The sequence below is a fragment of the Pseudochaenichthys georgianus genome, chromosome 7, assembly GCF_902827115.2.
Source record: "Pseudochaenichthys georgianus chromosome 7, fPseGeo1.2, whole genome shotgun sequence".
Classification (NCBI taxonomy): Eukaryota; Metazoa; Chordata; class Actinopteri; order Perciformes; family Channichthyidae; genus Pseudochaenichthys; species Pseudochaenichthys georgianus.
The window spans coordinates 6,674,156-6,697,010 of NC_047509.1; the positions used below are offsets into that span (position 1 = coordinate 6,674,156).

A 22,855-nucleotide genomic window follows, 5' to 3' on the forward strand; every position below is an offset into this window, starting at 1 on the left:
TGCTTTACGTGTCGACAGCATGTTTGAACGTATTTGCAGCAGTAAATGTGGCTGTTGGCCACTGACGTTGCCATAACAACACCTGAATTTAAATGTGCAACCTCTTTTTGTGACAGATTTTTGCATGAAATTATAATTCTTCTGAATGATATTCCTATTGACAGCTAGTTTCTATGTGAACTTTATGAGATGTACAGCCAGAGAGAATAAATGAAAAACGGATATGAAATACTATATGAGAAAACAAGAATACAGTTTTAAAGGGGAGTGATTTGTAAAATATCCATAAAGAAAAATCTGTTTACAGTTCTGTTTCATATAGGTCTTGAGAGATGTATCCATAGATCTCTTAATGTTGTTCTCAAAGTGCACCAGATTGATGCTTTTAACTTCCATATTTAAAAAAAATTAAAAATTAAAAAGGGTGAAACAAAACAACAAAAACAATAAAAAACGATTTAAAAACAATTAAAACAACATAATAAAAGCTGTGACATTCATGCCGGCATGGCATAATGTGGGGGATTTAAAAATCTAGTTAAAGGCTATTCTAAAAAGATGCGTTTTTAGGCCTTTTTTGAAAGCCTCCACAGTCTGTGGTGTCCTCAGCTGGCTTGGGAGGGCATTCCACAGTCTCGGAGCAGCGGAGCAGAAGGCTCGGTCTCCCATGGTCTTCAGTTTTGTCCTTGGTGGGATGAGGAGGTTTGCCTTTGCTGAACGTAGGTTCCTCGTGGAGGTTTGTGGGGAGAGCAATTCCTTGATGTAGGAGGGAGCATTTCCATATATGCACTGATGAGTAGGGTTGGGTATCGTTTGAATTTCCACGATTCCGATTCCGATTCCGATTCTACTTTTCGATTCCGGTTCTTAACGGTTCTCGATTCCGATTCTTTGAGGGGCAGGGTAAAAAAATGATACATGCTTCTTCCACCAAAAAATTACATTTATTCGAGAAACTTTTACACAGGTTAGTTTAAAGTAATATTCACATTAATCAGTCTGTTTATATTCACTGCTATGTAACTTTAACCTGAGAACCACTGCTACAACAGTGCAACAGTCCAACTTTTAAAAACAGTTCTTGTTGAGAAAAACAAGCATATCTGCCTCTCAGGCATACCGGGAAGAAATGTTTGAACATTTTGAAGTAAAATGCTTCAATCTGGTGCACACGCAGAATTACTAGAGACTAGATCTAGGGGGTATAACTCTAAACACCCATATGAAAAAGATCGGTTTACATTTTAATAATTAAATAACAAATAGCCTACATGTAACGCATTTTATTTTGTTGTTCATTCATATCTTATTTTACTATTTTATTTATGCATATGTTTTTATCTCTCCAGTTTAAAACGATGTGTCTGGTTTACTGTCCTATAGTATACATTGGAATGATTTCAAACCTGTTTTATCCCAATCATTATAAAAGAGTGCCTTGGAAATATGTGTTACATAAATTGTGATCAAAACGTTTGAGACCCACTGAGATAACTTAGACTAAAGTGAACTATTTAACCCTCAGAGTCCTTTACCTCACTGAGCTGTAGTTATCAGCCTCTCAGTATGACTGGAGAGGACTCTCCCTCCACATCATTGTAGAAACATCTTCTTCTTATATCCATCAGAGCAGCTAGCACCAGATGCTAATAACAACAGCGCCCTCCCTTTCTCCCTAGCTCACTCGCACTTTGGCTGTGAGCTGCGGTTGCCAGATAAGCCAACATCCCCCATTTTCATCACTTGCAGCGCCCATCGTACAGGGCAAATGAAAAGTGTAGCCGGGGTGAAAAGGGTGTTACATTTACTTAATTATGAATGTTGTTACATCAAGGCCGAAAATTAGGATGAGCACCAACGGTCAAAACATTTTTTTTTTCTCCCAGAGCTGTCAGCGCAGCGCCTCCACAGATCTGGCGCCCTAGGCGAACATCTATAACGCCAGTGCAACGGGCCGGCCCTGGTCTCAGGTTACACTGTAGGAAATGTCCCGCCCCGCTGCAGTCATGCAGTAGGCTACGGAGAGCGGCGAGAAACATTTCCTCAGGAATCGAAAAGCGGAACCGAAATTCACATTTCTAAATGATGCCGTTGGAATCGAAATGTTGGAACCGGTTCCGAACCGGAACCGGTTCTCGGTACCCAACCCTACTGATGAGTGAAGAGGGTGATTTTGTAGTCAATCCTGAGTGAGACCGGGAGCCAGTGCAGTGATTTGAGGATGGGTGTGATGTGTTCGTACTTCCGCACTCTCATCAGGATGATGTGTTTACATGCTTATTTATACAATATGTGTGCTTCTGCTAACATCATAAGATAAAGTTGGTTCCGTGTTGTGTGTAGTGAGAACGCGCTAGAGGGAGAGGGGCCCCCAAGCCAAAGCTCGCTTAGGGCCCCAAAAAGTCTAGGGCCGGCCCTGTACACGACTCTTTGTCCAACCAACTACACACTGTGGTGCTTTATCTAAAGCACACTTATCTTTTATGGGGATCTGTCTGTAGAGAATTCTGCATATAAAGATTATTCAAATCTACAAAAATATGTGCAGAAACACAAATATACAGTTGTTATCCTTTTCTCTTTCTCCCAAACTAATTGGTGCAACATTCCTGCACACACATATAGTTGTGTGAACACAAATGATGCCTGTGTCAAATACAATAAATGGAAATGAAAACTTGAGGACAAATAAATACATATAATCTTTTTAGAAAAAATAGAGGAGAGAAAAATACGTATCTGCATTTTACCACCTCACTGGGTCTGACCTCAGCTCCTTTATCAAGATGCAGAAGAAGCATCACCTGAAGCCTGACGGTCAAACAGCTTCAACCGTTATGCTGCAATATCTATTCAATGACTTCAGTTCATCCTCCCTCTCTCTCTTATCCTCCCCTCTCTCTCTTATCCTCCCTCTCTCTCTTAACCTCCCTCTCTCTCTTAACCTCCCTCTCTCTCTTATCCTCCCTCTCTCTCTTATCCTCCCTCTCTCTCTTAACCTCCCTCTCTCTCTTATCCTCTCTCTCTTATCCTCCCTCTCTCTCTTAACCTCCCTCTCTCTCTTATCCTCTCTCTCTTATCCTCCCTCTCTCTCTTAACCTCCCTCTCTCTCTTATCCTCTCTCTCTCTCTTATCCTCCCTCTCTCTTAACCTCCCTCTCTCTCTATCCTCCTCTCCCTCTTACCTCCTCTCTCTCTTATCCTCTCTCTCTTATCCTCCCTCTCTCTCTTATCCTTCTCTGCTGTCCATATATACATTGTTGTTATAAAAAGTTCTCACATGAAGACTTTTTCTAGTGCTTACATCCTGATTGCTGAGTCAGCAATAAAGCAGTTTGGTGTTTGAGGTCATGTGGCATGTGTATTTGTTGCTTGGTTCATGTGTGTAGCATTTTTAATGGCAGTGTTTTGAAAATGGCAAACAAGTGAATATGTCAGATGTCTGTGTCTTCACTGAGAGAACCGTGTGCAGTGTTTGCACAAAGTGCCGAGTCTGAACTGCAAACTGGGTGCAGAGCTGAAAGTGTGTTTAGAGTTTTGGAGATTTGAGCTGAGGTTTTGCTCTTTGAGTGAGAGTTCAAATGATTATGCTTTATGTGAGATGTGTGTGTTAGCAACTGAAAAAAACGGTGACTGGACATTTTCTGATCAAACACATTTTATTAACATCAAAGTTCCTCATTTGTTAGTCGATTTGGAAACAGCAATAACATTTAGTCTGTGAAAATACACGTCATTATAAATGTGTCTTCTTTTTTCCAGAGCAGTGAGAATAAAATATCTACAATGAAAGAAGCTCTGCTGCTTTCTCTCTAAAGACTCAGGCATTCAAAGAGAAAGAACTCAATATAAATGCATCAATGGAAATATTCAGCAAATATTAGAGCAAACTTTACATTTCCATGCAGAGAAATATGAGTTGAGGTGAACAGAAATCCTCCGGAGCAGTGACAGTCCTCCATGGCTACACAGACACAGGAAGGAGCGCCGCCTGAAGAAACTCCAGCATCTACAGAACAACTCACGAGGAAGAAGTTAAAGCACATCCCATCATGTTTGATTGACAGCTGATCTCAGTGCAGTGAAGACATGAACACTCAGCTCTCAGCAACAATGATGGACACACAATGAGTTTAAGAAGCAGAAGAGTTCCTCAAATGACTTCAGGCTATTTCAGTTTACAGAACTCAGCTGTGTCTCCAACATAACCAAGCCGAACTCCAGCATGCAGCGGCTGAGTGAATGTGGTCTGGACTCTGTGGAGGAGAGTCATGGCTTCAGAGACGCTGTAGAAGGACAGAACACCTGCTCTGTGATCCAGGTACACTCCTACTCTGGAGGACGGAGGACCTGAGACGGGAGTTTGGATATTGTTGTAACAAAATGAATACCTGTTTAGGTAACAATCTAAAGACCAAGATTTGTCATTGTTTCCAAATCCACTTTCATCCCCCCCTGCTCTGCTGATATTCTTGTCTGCGACTGCTACACAAACTGCTTCCCTCTCCACTCCACCTCCCAGTAACAACGTCCAGTCAGACTCTCTCTACTCAGGACCTGAGGATATATGAATCTGTCTGGGTGACTAGAATAAGAGTGATTGGTCCCATGAGTGTTGCTTTTCTGCTCCCCTCAGATAATAACAGCTGTGTGTGTGCTGTGTTTGGATCCAGAGTGATCTCCTGTGAATATTGTAAGAACCCAGCTCTGGAGGCGGGCTCTGCTGCTGACAGTAAAACATCCACTTCAGTCGATGAGACGTTGGTCCATTCCTCTCTCAGGGCGTCCTGTAGTTTGTCTCTGACTGCTGACAGGCCCGCCGTCACGGTCCTCAAAGTAGCTCAGAGGCCGGATGTTGATGCTGGAGGAGTGTGTAGCTCCACTGAGGGGGGCTGGCAGTGGAGGGGTAGCTGAGCAGAAACTGGTTGTGGTCCTCTTGTGTGAGACAGCAGCTTGAGCTCAGCGTCTCTCCTCTTCAGCTCCCTGATCTCCTGCTCCAGCTTCTCCTGGAGCTCTCTGACTCGACTCACTTCTCTCTCCTGCTGGGATCTGAGCTGCTGCTTCACATCAGAGCTTCTCTTCTTCTCCATGAGACGGATCAGCTCAGTGAACGTCTTCTCACTGTCCTCCACTGCTTTATCAGCAGAGGCCATTGACGGCCTGCACCTCCTGCTGAAGCAGCCTTCACCTCCTTCTCTCCGTCCTGGATTCTCTGCTGGATGTTCAGTCGACTCCCTCCAGCTCTCTCTGCCTCTCAGTCCTCTCTGCTGCAGCTGACACCTGTGTCGTGGCCTTTGTGTTCGTCCACAGAGAAGAGAGAACAGATACTCTGCTGATCAGTGCGGCAGAACAGCTTCTTCACCTCGTCGTGACGAGAGCAGATGTTCTCCTGGAGCTTCTTGGAGGGCTCCACCAGCTTGTGTTTTTAAAGACAGGTATTCATAATGAGGCTGGAGGTGTTTGTCACAATAGAGGCCAGACACCCGAGGCAGGACTTACAGGCTCTCAGCTTCCTCCCAGTGCAGACATCACAGGCCACATCTCCAGCTCCAGCATAGCAGAGGTCAGCAGGAGCAGCTGGGGGTCCAGTCTTCTTCAGCTCCTCCACTAAAGCTGCGAGCATGGTGTTCTTCAGCAGGACAGGCCTCGGTGTGAAGCTCTGCCTACACTGAGGGCAGCTGTGGGTCTTCTTCTCATCCTCTCCGTCCCAGAAGCCTTTAATACACTTCATGCAGTAGCTGTGTCCACAGGAAGTCGTCACCGGATCCTTCAGTAGATCCAGACAGATGGAACAAGAGATTTTGCGGCCCAGCTGAACTCCTTTCTGCGCCATTTCAGCTCTCAGTGGGAGCGAGTGTGTGAGTTTCACTTCCTGAGAGCTGAAACTATGAGCTGTGATCTGAACAACACGTGTGTGGGCGGTGAATTTGGCTTATCAGCTCTTGTACTTTACCCGCATGTCGGTTACACCCAGTGTGGATCTAAAGGGGAGGAACCAGACATACAGAGTGGAGCTGGCTGTGTCTGAGAGCAGGAAGAAGAGGGAGGGCTCATCAAACTCTGATTCATTCCAGGAGGAGGAGCACACTCTGAACTGTTTCCTCATTCACAAACGGAGCCTCGCTTACAACCTGCTCTACATTTGAAAACAGTCTTCAGCTGAAAAATATGTCCGGTCCCCTCAGGCTTTTGTAGCAGACAGCTCCGAACTACCAGTAAAGGTAGTACGTTACAGTTTCAGTTTGCTAACACACACATCTCACATAAAGCATAATCATTTGAACTCTCACTCAAAGAGCAAAACCTCAGCTCAAATCTCCAAAACTCTAAACACACGTTCAGCTCTGCACCCAGTTTGCAATTCAACTTGGCACTTTGTGCAAAACACTGCACACGGTTCTCTAAGTAAGACACAGAAATCTGACATATTCACTTGTTTGCCATTTTCAAAACACTGCTATTAAAAATGCTACACACATGAACCAAGCAACACTACACATGCCACATGACCACACACACCAAACTGCTTTATTGCTGACTCAGCAATCAGGATGTAAGCACTAGAAGAAGACTTCATGTAAGAACTTTTTACAACAACAAATCAAATCAAATCAAGTTTTATTTATATAGCACATTTAAACGATTTTTGGTCGAGCCAAAGTGCTGTACATAAAATAAAAATAGCCTACAGTAGAGACACTTTACAGCAAATACAACAGCACAGATTGTTTCAGAATATCAGTATGAGAAAAACCACACCCTCTGTCCTTAGAACCCTCACATCGTACAAGGAAAGACTTCCAGAGAAAACCCACAGTTTAAGGAAATGGGAGAAACCTCAGGAGAGCACAGAGGAGGGATCCCTCTCCCAGGACGGACAGACGTGCAATAGATGCCGTGTGTAAATTGAAGAGATAATCATTTTACAGCATATAGACCGAATGTTAGGAAATGCATGTGTCTGTAATGAGAAGATGAATCCACGAGGATGTCAGCTACAATCCTGTGGAAGCCATCAGGGAAGCAGCATGACGAGACCCAAGGCAGGACCGCAGAGACAGGACAACAATGGTTATATGGACAGCAGCAAGAGGAAGAGGGAGGACAGAGAGAGAGGGAGGAATGTAATTTCCCTTGTTCAGTGAATGCAACAGAGGCAAGACACCAGACCAAACCAGAAGAGTTGAATGGAAATAAACATCCGTCTTATTGGCTGACAGGTACCTATCTCGCGGCTGATAACACATCGCCTCTAAGGTAGCAAGCCACCTGGGTTCATTCAGTGGTAACATAAGGGCAAACATAAAAAAACCTTGGTGTAATTTTCGATCAATCTATGCTACTACCAAACACATCAAACTTCTGACCGTACCTGTGTTTTTTTCCATCTTCAGGAAACATTGCCAAGCTCAGGGGGGTTCTAGCCAACGCAGAATGGAGATGGCTATCCTGCCTTCATTCATCCCGGCTTGATTATGGTAATGCTCTGTTCTCCTGCCTCAACAAAACCGGTTACAACATGTCCAAAATGCTGCAGCCAGATTACTCACTCGGTCCAAAAACACATGCCACATCACTCCGATTCTTTCTGCCCTGCAACTGGCTCCTGTCGATAACATATAGAGCTGTCCATGGCCAAGCCCCAGCCTACATCAATGACCGATTCCACCCTCACAGTCACAAACCGGGCCCTGAGGTCCTCTGAGCAAGGCCTCCTAAGGGTGCCCCGAACCATGCAGGCTAAAGACTAAGGGGGACCGTGCCTTTGAGGTGGGTGGTCCCAAGGCTTTGGAACAAACTCCCCCAATAATAAAAACCTCTGCCTCATAGAGATGTTTTAAGGGGGCAGTTAAAGACCCACCTTTTCCGACAGGCTTTTGTGGTCGTCAGAGGAGGTGAGTTAGTAGCTGTCTTTTATTGGTGTTTTATCCTATGTTTTATCCTATGTATTACCTGCTGCTGTTTTTATGCCTTTTATTCTACATTTTATATTTACTTTGAATTGTGTCCTGTGTACTGTACTGTAAAGCACTTTGTACATCTGTGTTGAGAAGGGTGCTATATAAATAAAGTTGTACTTACTTAACTATCCTATGAGCTGTGACCATGTAATAAACTGTCAGTCGACTCAGAGTTTTTGAAGATGGACATAAGAACATTTTTCTTAAAAAAGACGAAAATTCCAAGTGGTGGCTCACACAACAACCCAGAGCCACCACCTGAGCCAGGTAACAAGGTATGAAAATGTCAGTAAACTTCCAAGTTTATGCGACATGTAAGCAAAGCATAAATTACAGCTACGTTGACGTACTTTGAATCGTGGGGTAAGCTAAACCGTTAGCAAGTAGCTATAGCTAGCCAGATATATTAATAAACACTTTGTACATACAATCTAAATGTTATGTTTTTTAGCGTTACCTGGTGATTTCAAAGGAAGCTCTCTGGTAAATGTTGACTTACTGTTCAACATGAAGCTAGAAGCTACCTTACAGTGCACAGTTGTTCCGGAGTACTGTCAGTTAAAGTGTTTCATAGTTAGCTTAGCTAAGCATCAACCTCGCACTGAAATATGTGGATGTTATGTGACAGTATTTCTGAGAAAAAGTCAGCTGAAATGGTGGCATAGTTGCCACTGCTTTACGTGTCGACAGCATGTTTGAACGTATTTGCAGCAGTAAATGTGGCTGTTTGGGCCACTGACGTTGCCATAACAACACCTGAATTTAAATGTGCACCTCTTTTTGTGACAGATTTTGCATGAAATTATAATTCTTCTGAATGATATTCCTATTGACAGCTAGTTTCTATGTGAACTTTATGAGATGTACAGCCAGAGAGAATAAATGAAAAACGGATATGAAATACTATATGAGAAAACAAGAATACAGTTTTAAAGGGGAGTGATTTGTAAAATATCCATAAAGAAAAATCTGTTTACAGTTCTGTTTCATATAGGTTCTTGAGAGATGTATCCATAGATCTCTTAATGTTGTTCTCAAAGTGCACCAGATTGATGCTTTTAACTTCCATATTTAAAAAAAATTAAAAATTAAAAAGGGTGAAACAAAAACAACAAAAACAATAAAAAACGATTTAAAAACAATTAAAACAACATAATAAAAGCTGTGACATTCATGCCGGCATGGCATAATGTGGGGGGATTTAAAAATCTAGTTAAAGGCTATTCTAAAAAGATGCGTTTTAGGCCTTTTTGAAAGCCTCCACAGTCTGTGGTGTCCTCAGCGGCTTGGAGGGCATTCCACAGTCTCGGAGCAGCGGAGCAGAAGGCTCGGTCTCCCATGGTCTTCAGTTTTGTCCTTGGTGGGATGAGGAGGTTTGCCTTTGCTGAACGTAGGTTCCTCGTGGAGGTTTGTGGGGAGAGCAATTCCTTGATGTAGGAGGGAGCATTTTCCATATATGCACTGATGAGTAGGGTTGGGTATCGTTGAATGTCCACGATTCCGATTCCGATTCCGATTCTACTTTTCGATTCCGGTTCTTAACGGTTCTCGATTCCGATTCTTTGAGGGGCAGGGGTAAAAAAAATGATACATGCTTCTTCCACCAAAAAAATTACATTTATTCGAGAAACTTTTACACAGGTTAGTTTAAAGTAATATTCACATTAATCAGTCTGTTTATATTCACTGCTATGTAACTTTAACCTGAGAACCACTGCTACAACAGTGCAACAGTCCAACTTTTAAAAACAGTTCTTGTTGAGAAAAACAAGCATATCTGCCTCTCAGGCATACCGGGAAGAAATGTTTGAACATTTTGAAGTAAAATGCTTCAATCTGGTGCACACGCAGAATTACTAGAGACTAGATCTAGGGGGTACAACTCTAAACACCCATATGAAAAAAGATCGGTTTACATTTTAATAATTAAATAACAAATAGCCTACATGTAACGCATTTTATTTTGTTGTTCATTCATATCTTATTTTACTATTTTATTTATGCATATGTTTTTATCTCTCCAGTTTAAAACGATGTGTCTGGTTTACTGTCCTATAGTATACATTGGAATGATTTCAAACCTGTTTTATCCCAATCATTATAAAAGAGTGCCTTGGAATATGTGTTTACATAAATTGTGATCAAAACGTTTGAGACCCACTGAGATAACTTAGACTAAAGTGAACTATTTAAACCCTCAGAGTCCTTTACCCTCACTGAGCTGTAGTTATCAGCCTCTCAGTATGACTGGAGAGGACTCTCCCTCCACATCATTGTAGAAACATCTTCTTCTTATATCCATCAGAGCAGCTAGCACCAGATGCTAATAACAACAGCGCCCTCCCTTTCTCCCCTAGCTCACTCGCACTTTGGCTGTGAGCTGCGGTTGCCAGATAAGCCAACATCCCCCATTTTCATCACTTGCAGCGCCCATCGTACAGGGCAAATGAAAAGTGTAGCCGGGGTGAAAAGGGTGTTTACATTTACTTAATTATGAATGTTGTTACATCAAGGCCGAAAATTAGGATGAGCACCAACGGTCAAAACATTTTTTTTTTCTCCCAGAGCTGTCAGCGCAGCGCCTCCACAGATCTGGCGCCCTAGGCAAACATCTATAACGCCAGTGCAACGGGCCGGCCCTGGTCTCAGGTTACACTGTAGGAAATGTCCCCGCCCCGCTGCAGTCATGCAGTAGGCTACGGAGAGCGGCGAGAAACATTTCCTCAGGAATCGAAAAGCGGAACCGAAATTCACATTTCTAAATGATGCCGTTGGAATCGAAATGTTGGAACCGGTTCCGAACCGGAACCGGTTCTCGGTACCCAACCCTACTGATGAGTGAAGAGGGTGATTTTGTAGTCAATCCTGAGTGAGACCGGGAGCCAGTGCAGTGATTTGAGGATGGGTGTGATGTGTTCGTACTTCCGCACTCTCATCAGGATGATGTGTTTACATGCTTATTTATACAATATGTGTGCTTCTGCTAACATCATAAGATAAAGTTGGTTCCGTGTTGTGTGTAGTGAGAACGCGCTAGAGGGAGAGGGGCCCCCAAGCCAAAGCTCGCTTAGGGCCCCAAAAAGTCTAGGGCCGGCCCTGTACACGACTCTTTGTCCAACCAACTACACACTGTGGTGCTTTATCTAAAGCACACTTATCTTTTATGGGGATCTGTCTGTAGAGAATTCTGCATATAAAGATTATTCAAATCTACAAAAATATGTGCAGAAACACAAATATACAGTTGTTATCCTTTTCTCTTTCTCCCAAACTAATTGGTGCAACATTCCTGCACAACACATATAGTTGTGTGAACACAAATGATGCCTGTGTCAAATACAATAAATGGAAATGAAAACTTTGAGGACAAATAAATACATATAATCTTTTTAGAAAAAATAGAGGAGAGAAAAATACGTATCTGCATTTTACCACCTCACTGGGTCTGACCTCAGCTCCTTTATCAAGATGCAGAAGAAGCATCACCTGAAGCCTGACGGTCAACAGCTTCAACCGTTATGCTGCAAATATCTATTCAAATGACTTCAGTTCATCCTCCCTCTCTCTCTTATCCTCCCTCTCTCTCTTATCCTCCCTCTCTCTCTTAACCTCCCTCTCTCTCTTAACCTCCCTCTCTCTCTTATCCCCCCTCTCTCTCTTATCCTCCCTCTCTCTCTTAACCTCCCTCTCTCTCTTATCCTCTCTCTCTTATCCTCCCTCTCTCTCTTATCCTCCCTCTCTCTCTTATCCTCTCTCTCTCTTATCCTCCCTCTCTCTCTTAACCTCCCTCTCTCTCTCTTATCCTCCCTCTCCCTCTTAACCTCCCTCTCTCTCTTATTCCTCTCTCTCTACTTATCCTCCCTCTCTCTCTTATCCTCCCTCTCTCTCTTATCCTCCCTCTCCCTCTTGCTGCTGTCCATATATCCATTGTTGTTGATAGAGTTCTCACATGAATCCTTTTTCTAGTGCTTACATCCTGATTGCTGAGTCAGCAATAAAGCAGTTTGGTGTTTAGGTCATGTGGCATGTGTATTTGTTGCTTGGTTCATGTGTTTAGCAGTTTTAATGGCAGTGTTTTGAAAATGGAAAACAAGTGAATATGTCAGATGTCTGTGTCTCACTTAGAGAACCGTGTGCAGTGTTTTGCACAAAGTGCCGAGCTGAACTGCAAACTGGATGCAGAGCTGAAAGTGTGTTTAGAGCTTTGGAGATTTGAGCTGAGGTTTTGCTCTTTGAGTGAGAGTTCAAATGATTATGCTTTATGTGAGATGTGTGTGTTAGCAACTGAAAAAAACTGTGACTGGACATTTTCTGATCAAACACATTTTATTAACATCAAAGTTCCTCATTTGTTAGTCGATTTGGAAACAGCAATAACATTTAGTCTGTGAAAATACACGTCATTATAAATGTGTCTTCTTTTTTCCAGAGCAGTGAGAATAAAATATCTACAATGAAAGAAGCTCTGCTGCTTTCTCTCTAAAGACTCAGGCATTCAAAGAGAAAGAACTCAATATAAATGCATCAATGGAAATATTCAGCAAATATTTAGAGCAAACTTTACATTTCCATGCAGAGAAATATCAGCTGAGGTGAACAGAAATCCTCCGGAGCAGTGACAGTCTCCATGGCTACACAGACACAGGAAGGAGCGCCGCCTGAAGAAACTCCAGCATCTACAGAACAACTCACGAGGAGAAGTTAAAGCACATCCCATCATGTTTGATTGACAGCTGATCTCAGTGCAGTGAAGACATGAACACTCAGCTCTCAGCAACAATGATGGACACACAGAGTTTAAGAAGTAGAAGAGTTCCTCAAATGACTTCAGGCTATTTCAGTTTACAGAACTCAGCTGTGTCTCCAACATAACCAAGCCGAACTCCAGCATGCAGCGGCTGAGTGAATGTGGTCTGGACTCTGTGGAGGAGAGTCATGGCTTCAGAGACGCTGTAGAAGGACAGAACACCTGCTCTGTGATCCAGGTACACTCCTACTCTGGAGGACAGAGGACCTGAGACGGGAGTTTGAATACTGTTGTAACAAAATGAATAACTGTTTAGGTAACAATCTAAAGACCAAGATTTGTCATTGAGTCCAAATCCACATTCAGTCTCCCTCCCTGCTCTGATGATATTCTTGTATGCGACTGCTACACGAACATATATCCCTCTCCACTCCACCTCCCAGTAACAACGTCCAGTCAGACTCTCTCTACTCAGGACCTGAGACCATCCAGTGAATCTGTCTGGGTGACTAGAATAAGACTGTTCTTGTCCCATGAGTGTTGCTTTTCTGCTCCCCTCAGATAATACCAGCTGTGTGTATGCTGTGTTTGGATCCAGTGTGATCTCCTGTGAGTATCTTAAGAACCCAGCTCTGGTGGTGGGCTCTGCTGCTGACAGTAAAACATCCACTTCAGTCGATGAGACGTTTGTCCATTCCTCTCTCAGGACGTCCTGTAGTTTGTCTCTGACTGCTGACAGGGCCGCCGTCACGTCCTCAAAGTAGCTCAGAGGCCGGATGTTGATGCTGGAGGAGTGTGTAGCTCCACTGAGGGGGGCTGGCAGTGAGGAGGGGTAGCTGAGCAGAAACTGGTTGTGGTCCTCTGTGTGAGACAGCAGCTTGAGCTCAGCGTCTCTCCTCTTCAGCTCCCTGATCTCCTGCTCCAGCTTCTCCTGGAGCTCTCTGACTCGACTCACTTCTCTCTCCTGCTGGGATCTGAGCTGCTGCTTCACATCAGAGCTTCTCTTCTCCATGAGACGGATCAGCTCAGTGAACGTCTTCTCACTGTCCTCCACTGCTTTATCAGCAGAGCCATTGACGGCCTGCACCTCCTGCTGAAGCAGCTTCACCTCCTTCTCTCCATCCTGGATTCTCTGCTGGATGTTCAGTCGACTCCCCTCCAGCTCTCTCTGCCTCTCAGTCCTCTCTGCTGCAGCTGACACTGTGTCGTGGCCTTTGTGTTCGTCCACAGAGCAGAGAGAACAGATACTCTGCTGATCAGTGCGGCAGAACAGCTTCTTCACCTCGTCGTGACGAGAGCAGATGTTCTCCTGGAGCTTCTTGGAGGGCTCCACCAGCTTGTGCTTTTTAAAGACAGGTAATTCATAATGAGGCTGGAGGTGTTTGTCACAATAAGAGGCCAGACACACGAGGCAGGACTTACAGGCTCTCAGCTTCCTCCCAGTGCAGACATCACAGGCCACATCTTCAGCTCCAGCATAGCAGAGGTCAGCAGGAGCAGCTGGGGGTCCAGTCTTCTTCAGCTCCTCCACTAAAGCTGCTAGCATGGTGTTCTTCAGCAGGACAGGCCTCGGTGTGAAGCTCTGCCTGCACTGAGGGCAGCTGTGGGTCTTCTTCTCATCCTCTCCATCCCAGAAGCCTTTAATACACTTCATACAGTAGCTGTGTCCACAGGTAGTCGTCACCGGATCCTTCAGTAGATCCAGACAGATGGAACAAGATAAGATTTCGCGGCCCAGCTGAACTCCTTTCTGCGCCATTTCAGCTCTCAGTGAGAGCGAGTGTGTGAGTTTCACTTCCTGAGAGCTGAAACTATGAGCTGTGATCTGAACAACACGTGTGTGGGCGGTGAATGTGGCCTATCAGCTCTTGTACTTTACGTTTGGGTTACACCCAGCCTCCTCTGTGTGGATCTAAAGGGGAGGAACCAGGACATACAGAGTGGAGCTGGCTGTGTCTGAGAGCAGGAAGAAGAGGGAGGGCTCATCAAACTCTGACTCATTCCAGGAGGAGGAGCAGACGCTCTGAACTGTTTCCTCATTCACAAACGGAGCCTCGCTTACAACCTGCTCTACATTTGAAAACAGTCTTCAGCTGAAAAATATGTCCTGTCCCCTCAGGCTTTTGTAGCAGACAGCTCCGAACTACTAATAAAGGTAGTACGTTACTATTTCAGTTGCTAACACACACATCTCACATAAAGCATACTCATTTAAACTCTCACTCAAAGAGAAAAACCTCAGCTCAAATCTCCAAACTCTAAACACACGTTCAGCTCTGCACCCAGTTTGCAGTTCAGCTCGGCACTTTGTGCAAAACACTGCACGCGGTTCTCTAAGTAAGACACAGACATCTGACATATTCACTTGTTTGCCATTTTCAAAACACTGCCATTAAAAATGCTACACACATGAACCAAGCAACAAATACACATGCCACATGACCACACACACCAAACTGCTTTATTGCTGACTCAGCAATCAGGATGTAACCACTAGAAAAAGGCTTCATGTAAGAACTCTATAAAAACAACAATGGATATATGGACAGCAGCAAGAGGAAGAGGGAGGATGAACTGAAGTCAGTTGAAGAGATATTTGAAGCATAACGGTTGAAGCTGTGGCCGTTTCTCAATCACGAGTACACCTGCTGCAGAGCAACTATTTCAAGTATACTACGTCATAGAGTGGAGCAGAATGCTGGGCATTTAACATGCATTTAAACAGTCCTTCAGCGCCACTCGATGACGTAGTATACTTGAAATAGTTGCTCTGCAGCAGTTTTACTTGCGATTGAGAAACGGCCCGAGTGACCGTCAGCAGGGCCGGCCCTTGGCATAGGCAGTATGGCGAATGCTAAGGGCGCATCAACCTGTGGGGGGCGCCGAAGAAAAAGAAAAAAGAAGTTAGTAATAAAAAAAAATATTATTATTTTTGATTTCATAACAACACAATTTCGCGATTTTGGATCAGCAAAATACATCTTATTATCTTATACTAACAGAACCACTCATATATTGCGTACAGCGCCCATAAACTATGGCGCACCCCCCCCCCAAATCAAAATCAAGCCCCAGTAAAAACCAGAGGTTTATGTGAAATAGTTCTTTTTGGAAATAATGGTTTTAGTGTGCAATTATAGGTTTTAATTTTGTATTTGTGTTCATTTAAAATAAATAAAACTCCCAAAAAACGTATACAGCTTTTATTAACATTGGAATGTACTGTGTAAGTAAGTGGGGGGAGAGCTTTGAGCTCTCTCCTGAAAGACTGAGAGGCTCTGATAACCTCAGCTCAGTGAGGTAAAGGCACACCTTTATATGATAGTTATAAAAAAATAAGAGTAGTATGAAAAACTATATGACAGTAAAAAACAGTTGTTATTAATAAACAAGAATACCGTTTAAAAAGGGAGTGATTTGTAAAATATCCATAAATAAAAACCCCCCTAGAGGAGGTTAGCCCCCCCCCCCCCCCCCACACTTAAATCATGTTCAAATGGATAGGATACTAAATAGATTTGCACAAATCTTGTGTTCATATCTTTCTGTTTTGGTGGTCATGCCACAACCGTGCACGTGCATGCTTGCGCGAGTCATAGTGAGTGTCTGCATTTGGGGGGGGGGGCGCCAGCTAAAATCTTGCCTAGGGCAGCAAATTGGTCAGGCCCGGCCTTCGCAAAAAAATATACGAAGGGATGGCCCACTCACTTGAGGTCTATTGCCTCGTAAGTTCTGTTCAAAGTTAGCAAACTCAATCAAATGTTGGTAAATTATTCTTGTGAGTGTTGGCAGCTCATCCCTTAGAAGCCTCAGACTGATTATAATAAGGAGAAATAGGAAGGGTCTATTTCAAGCTTGTTATGTAAATAAGTCATTGGGCTTTTTATCTTATCAACTAAGATATGTTAGAAAATGTTTCCAACTTTAATTGACTGAATTTATTTGAAAAGTGTTCTTATTAACACATGAATACTGTGTGATGTATTTTTTACATTTTTATTTAAAAAGTAAAATATAAGACAAGTTTCATTTGTGGGCCATATTCCATTGTACTTTTTGAATTTGCTGAGGGCCGATTCAAAATGGTCTGCGGGCCGCATTTGGTTCCCGGGCCATAGTTTGGACACCACATGCTTCTTCTGCATGGTTGATGAGGGGCTGTGGCCAGACCCAGATAGGTGGTGAAATGCAGACTAAGCACTCTTCTTTCCTCTTTTTTTCGGTAAAAATATTTGTTGTATTTCTTTTTCCTGAAAGTTTTCCGTTCAATTTACTGTATTTGACCCCGGCATCATTAGTGTACTGTTTACACAACTGTAACTATGTGTGGTGCATGAATATTGCACCTTTTCTCTTTTGAAGACAACTAAAAGTATAACAACAGTATATTTGTGTTTAATTTGCACATATTTGTGTAGACTTGATCAATCTTTATATGCAAAATCTCAACCTACAGAACACCATACTTTTCAAAAAGTGGTGGTGGGGACACAATTAGCCAGCCATTTCAAAATTAAAAAAGTTGTGGGGACATGTCCCCAGCGCAGATTACGCTGTTTAATAAACAACAACATGCAGTTCGTCAGTCCGTCCATCCGGTGGCGCTGTGAAATAAAGTGAGTCAGCGCCCAGGGGTTCAGAAGGAGAGACGCTGCACTCTGATTGGAGGAAGTGACCAGGAAGTGGTACATCAACAAAGAAAGATGGCTGAAGTGATCGAGCTCCAGAAACTTAAGGTAGGTACTGAGAATAAATGTGTAATTATTACAAACATTGAGTGCTTTTATTAGTTAGTAATATGTCGTAACAATCTTTAGTTGTAATTCCAGAGAAGAAGGATACGGATAAATAGGGTTTTTGAAGTATAAAATGTGCCCGGCTAACAACCGGCGTGTTGTTCATTCAGCTGCGGAGCTAGCCGAGCAAACCGCTCGGAGACACGCTACAAACACACCGTTGACAACAATAAGCTGTTGGGAACTAGTTGATATCAACACAAAGCGGTGTGGTATTTATTTAGAAACGGAAATGTATCTCCTGCGGTTGGATGTGAAGTGTCCCGCCATCTCTGCCTAATTAAATTCGCAACATCACGTTTGACCTCCCACGGTCATAATTCATGTTAGCCAAACATTAGCCGGCAAATTAAATGGCTACTCCTCTGGGATGCTATTTCAAAAGCTCTCTGAAAAACGATATACTGCAAAGCTAAGTCCTTAAAATGCTCACACAGTAATATTGAATATTACAATATTGAATATTTCATGCTTAAATCATTCAAAAAAATACCGTAGTATCCGCTTCGCAAATGTGAGTATTATCAGTTTTTCTTTGTCCACTCAGGTTTTACAAGGAGTTCCTCTTAGTGTTTTGGACTGTTTATCCCACAAAACAACTTCAAATGGTCCCGCTGTATTTATAATAGGACACATGATTGATAATAGAAATAATAGCCGCATTAAATTACAAGGAAAAAATGTTTCCTTGACCAAATAATTTCTTATTCGAATAATATTCATGGCATTTTGTCTACTGCATTTCCAGTATAGCTACTGAATGGACTTTGTTGTGATCTTGTCTTATAAACACTTGTGTTTAAAGTAAACCTCTATTAACTACACACTTTTTTTCTCATTTGGTGGTATCTCCATGTGGATAAAAATCACTTTAATTTCAACAAGTCAATTGTTTTAATATTTTCAAGAAACTTTGCGCAGGTTACCACCCAGCTCGTTAAAGGAAAGCAACTTCAAACCAGATGTGTTTGGTAAAATAAAGGTATTTATTAACAAGGAGCTTAGATATTTAATGCAAACTAAACTACATTTTCTGCGGGAGTGAAATCAGGTTTTATAACCGCTTTGCACAGTTCTCTGAAACCACCTTAAAACTAGATTTACAAAGCAATACAACACAAATAACCATTATCAGCTCAGAAATTATAACAACAGGCAAATTGAAAATCAATTTTCAAAAGAGCCAAGCTGTTCCAAACCCCCAAATGAGTCGGACTAGATAGCTCTGTGACAGACAGGGAGGAGATGGGCAGTCTCATGCAGGCGACGACACATCCTTATCAGCACACACTGAAATGAAAGTGCTGTTCCTCTTGTTGTCTCAGCTTGCTGAACTGAGGCAGGAGTGTGAGGCTCGAGGTCTGGACACCAAGGGAAACAAAGGAGAGCTCATCGCCCGACTGCAGGCGTACCTGGAGGAGCACGGTGAGACGACAGACTTCACACTTAGACATGGTATTTATACTTGGTTAACTTGGTGGATGGAGTGAAATCTGAAACGCATGGACTTGATTTTTTTTATTTTAATTTGCCTGCCTACATTTTTTATTTAAGATGGTGGTATCTCTTTTCTATTCCGATCAATATCACGGATATCTCTTAACTATTTTTTTTCCCTGCCCCCTGCTGGTTCTAAACGTCTCCTTCCCTTAATCCCAACAGAGGAAGATGTTGATGTCGACGATGTGCTGGCAGAGGACACGGAGGTAATGTGATGGCTGGTGTTTTCAGTCGCCCTTTAAAATCTGATCCGTTTATTTTGTGAAGTCGTTGTAAACGTTTACATTTCTTCTTTTTAGGAATTCACTAAGGTCGATGGTGGCGACGATTTGAAAAGCGAGAAGGAGCCTACTGAGGAAGAGACGTACGTTATTTTTGTATTTAGTTCAATACAGAGAAAATAAACCTTTTATATTACAATTATTTCATGCAACGTATGTATTATTTTTTTACCTGAACCCTATTTTGTGTGTGACTAAGGGCATCAAACACAAATCACATACCCCCAATGTGTTGCTGGAGTTTTGACTTTAAAATATATTTGAAGCTTCAACAACCAGAAACCCTCACTCTCTTCTAAGTGAATAACAAAGCACTTATATACTAATAAAGGACTGGCTTACCTAAAGCCAGTTGAGTAGCACTTGAAATGTTTTTGCTCTTTGAAACCTGATGTACTTATATGATTCTGTTTTCTTCAGGTTTGTATTTTGTTGGTCGAACGCACTTATTGTAAGTCGCTTTGGATAAAAGCGTCAGCTAAATGTAATGTAATGGGGACACTCATTTTTTGAAATTGATCTGCTGTGGAGTGAAAGCGCTGCGTCCGCTTTAAACAACAGTCTTCCATCTTGAATTGAAGATGTTTAAATGTAATGTTATGCCCAAAATGCATACATCTCATTGACATGACTTAATTTCGGGTATTATTAGTTATCAGGGTTTGTATTTAAATGTCTGACATAGTTAGCCCCATACTCATAAACACAGGTTTAAAACCAGTCTTTAGCTATCGCCACTAATACATGTTTGGTCCTCTAACTTCTTTGTGTCACTTCCTTCAGAGCTGAAGATAAGAAGGTGGTGAAAATCGTTCCTCCATCATCTACTGGTGAAGTACGTATGACAAGCTTTTAATCTGCACATTTTAATACATGTGGGAGTGATATCTGATCTTTAAAGACCAAGATAATCTATCCACGGTAACTTTCAGCACTCATGTGAAAGAAGAGAGAAAGTGTAAATATTGATCAGCAGAACCGGCAGCAGCAGCGTGTGTTCTGATTCAAACACTTCCCTTTTGTTGAGCAGAGACTACAGAAGAGAGCTGAACGCTTCAACCTGCCGGCCACAGCTGAAAGCAAAAAGGCTATCCGTGCAGCAAGGTAGGACGGGATGCTTCCGGCTTTTACTATTTTATTTCTGTGATGTGGCCGTTATTCTTACGGGTAATAATAACAATGGTCCTTCTTGAGATTAGAGGGGATGTGACGGAGGGTCTTTCTCAATGTCGAGTACGCTTGCTTGGTAGCACATGTCTTCGGAGTCACTTGCTTCAGTAGCGAGGCAAGAATACTTCCTGTACGCCGGGCATTCGGAAAACGAAGAGTGGAACAGGCGAGCAAGTGTGCAGGTGTGCGTTACACGAGAGGCCCCGCTACCGATTTGGGGAAATTGGTCTGTGCGCAAAGCATTGTGGGGATTTTAAGACCGCGGAGTCAACACATGTGCAGCCTCAACATTTCTCGCTACGAGGTACGCCGGGCTGGGTAGAGTTCCAAGTATGCTGGACATTGGAACAGTCCTTCGGTGGCACTCGATGACGTAGTATTCTTGAAATAGTGGCTTTGGAGCAGCTTTCCTCGACGTTGAGAAACACCCAGTTACTAAAAACTCCAAGGTTAACAAAACGTTCTTTAAACAGAAAACGCTTATGAGCAGTTACAGTGTTACAAATAAATACATACAAAAAACTGAAGTGAAGCATTCATGGGGTCTATCTAGCATGCACGCAGTAAATGCCCCATGCACTTTAAATAACTTCATGTCTTATTTGGGAATGTTTTCATGTTCTGCACGGCACCCTTTTTAAAAGTCTGCTAATACCACTCCTGGAAGCTTAGTACATACTTGAAATGTCACCCTGTACACTTCAAAATGAAAGTCTGCCCTCCACACACTGCGGGTCCACTGGATTTAAACTAGTAAATGTATTTAGCAATGTTAAAACAAGGATGCTCCTTTTTGTTTAGGTTTGGTGAAACCACGGAGAAGTCCGCTCCAGCTCCCACCGCAGGTTAGTCTTTTCCTCAACCGAATGTCCATCTTCTCAAGGAAGTGAAACAAAGTATGCATGTAGTTGACGCCTCGTGGAAGTTTTGTCATTTCACATTTTAACGTGTGAAGCTTCTGTTGGGGTATTTTCTTATCCTGTTTCCCACAACTGTATTTCCTTGTCTTCCAAGCAGGCGGTGTTGCGGCCGCTAAAGCTCCTGTAAGTGTTGCATCCTTTACCCGACACACTTCTTGCATTCCTCTGCTCAATGACACGATGTTGATTAAAACCTTTCTGATGTCTCGTGAAGGTGAACGTTGATCAGCTGAAGAAGAGAGCAGAACGATTTGGCATGAACGTCTCCTCCGTTTCACAAAAGGTGACGACGAGCTTCAATATGATCATGTTTCAACTCTTACATTTAGCATGGAAAGTGATGCTAAATATGTTGTTGTTTTTTAAAGATTGAAGAGGATGAGAAGCTGAAAAAGAGGAAGGAGCGGTTCGGGGTCACGGCAGCTTCAACAGGTGCAGTTGCTGCAGTCGCTGCAGCCGCTTCACCTGAAGTAGAGGTAGGTTTGATTAGCGTGTTACTGGTTGGACAGGATATCTTCCCACAATGCAACGAGTTAAACAAGAAATGGATATTGTGTATTAATGTCTTTCTCTTTTCCTGCAGGCGAAGAAAATGAAGCGCGCAGAAAGATTTGGGATTGTGTGAAAACATTTTAGAGCCCGTGGTTTTTTTTGTAAAGCATTTTCATTACTGCACAACCGAGATCCCGAAAGACAACAAATGTCTCCGATAGGACTCCTGTCAATCAAAAGTATAATTAGATGCAAAGATAAATGGATGGGTTAGATCCTCTAAAACAAACAAGAACATAATCTCAAAACGTTTAGTTCAAACCGACTGGAGCAACATTTCAGTCCCGCAGCTGAATTCATTTATCGGTATCTTCAGTCAAATTCTTCCAGCTGCTTGGGGGAAATAATTTGATCTCTAAGTCTCAGGAAATATGTGCTGTTCAATCTTAAATCATAACGGTGCACTCATCCACCAGATGGGTCCCGAATCAAATGAGGAAGTGGAGGCAAAACAAAAATGCGTTTACTGGGAGAATCTACAGGAAGCGTGAAGGCCACTTGATTAAAGTCCTCCTAAATGGTCATAACTTAAAACCGAGTCCTGACAAAGCATCATAAAGACCAGTGAGGCTCGAACTGATTGGATAGATACACATGAACTCAATCTGTGTCACATACTAGATTAAGCAGGAACTAAAAGCAAACTAGTATCTTAATATACTTATACATGCCACACGTAAATACAGAACTATGATTTTTCTGTCCAAGTGCTTTAACTCACTCATTTGTCTGTACCTGTGTATTTAATTGTACTTTTGATTTATCAGACAGCCTATTGTTTTTTTCTGTGTTTTATCTTTGGGGTTCCATTGGTACACTGCTTCAGTTATCTGTCCATTTTATAACATTTTGTGATTTAAAATAAATTGTTTTCAACTTTTGGATATCTGCTTCTTTTGACTCTTGGTTGTTGTTTTGGTGCAAATACT

At 42.6% G+C, this 22,855-nt stretch overlaps 2 protein-coding genes and 1 pseudogene across 5 annotated transcripts; 1 reads left to right on the top strand and 2 right to left on the bottom strand.

Annotated features, from left to right (window-relative positions):
* Positions 1–3,997: 3,997 nt before the first annotated feature.
* On the bottom strand, positions 3,998–5,922 carry LOC117449553 (tripartite motif-containing protein 16-like protein; annotated as a pseudogene).
* Positions 5,923–12,267: 6,345 nt separating this feature from the next.
* LOC117449547 (tripartite motif-containing protein 16-like) lies at positions 12,268–15,341 on the bottom strand. The gene has a single exon (XM_034087296.2). The coding sequence runs from the start codon at positions 14,464–14,466 to the stop codon at positions 12,793–12,795; it is 1,674 nt and encodes a 557-aa protein (XP_033943187.1). The 5' UTR covers positions 14,467–15,341; the 3' UTR covers positions 12,268–12,792.
* A 1,991-nt stretch (positions 15,342–17,332) lies between these two features.
* sarnp (SAP domain containing ribonucleoprotein) lies at positions 17,333–22,810 on the top strand. Of its 4 annotated transcripts, none has more exons than XM_034087322.2 (11): positions 17,333–17,443; positions 18,829–18,958; positions 19,166–19,209; positions 19,303–19,367; positions 20,068–20,119; positions 20,315–20,388; positions 21,256–21,299; positions 21,469–21,497; positions 21,589–21,657; positions 21,743–21,850; positions 21,958–22,810. In XM_034087322.2, the coding sequence occupies exons 1-11, from the start codon at positions 17,411–17,413 to the stop codon at positions 21,997–21,999; spliced, it is 690 nt and encodes a 229-aa protein (XP_033943213.1). In that variant the 5' UTR covers positions 17,333–17,410; the 3' UTR covers positions 22,000–22,810. The 4 variants fall into 4 exon arrangements, with proteins under 4 accessions (XP_033943213.1, XP_033943214.1, XP_033943215.1 ...); XM_034087323.2 differs by having other exon boundaries at positions 21,472–21,497; XM_034087324.2 differs by having other exon boundaries at positions 18,829–18,928.
* The last annotated feature ends 45 nt before the right edge of the window (positions 22,811–22,855 follow it).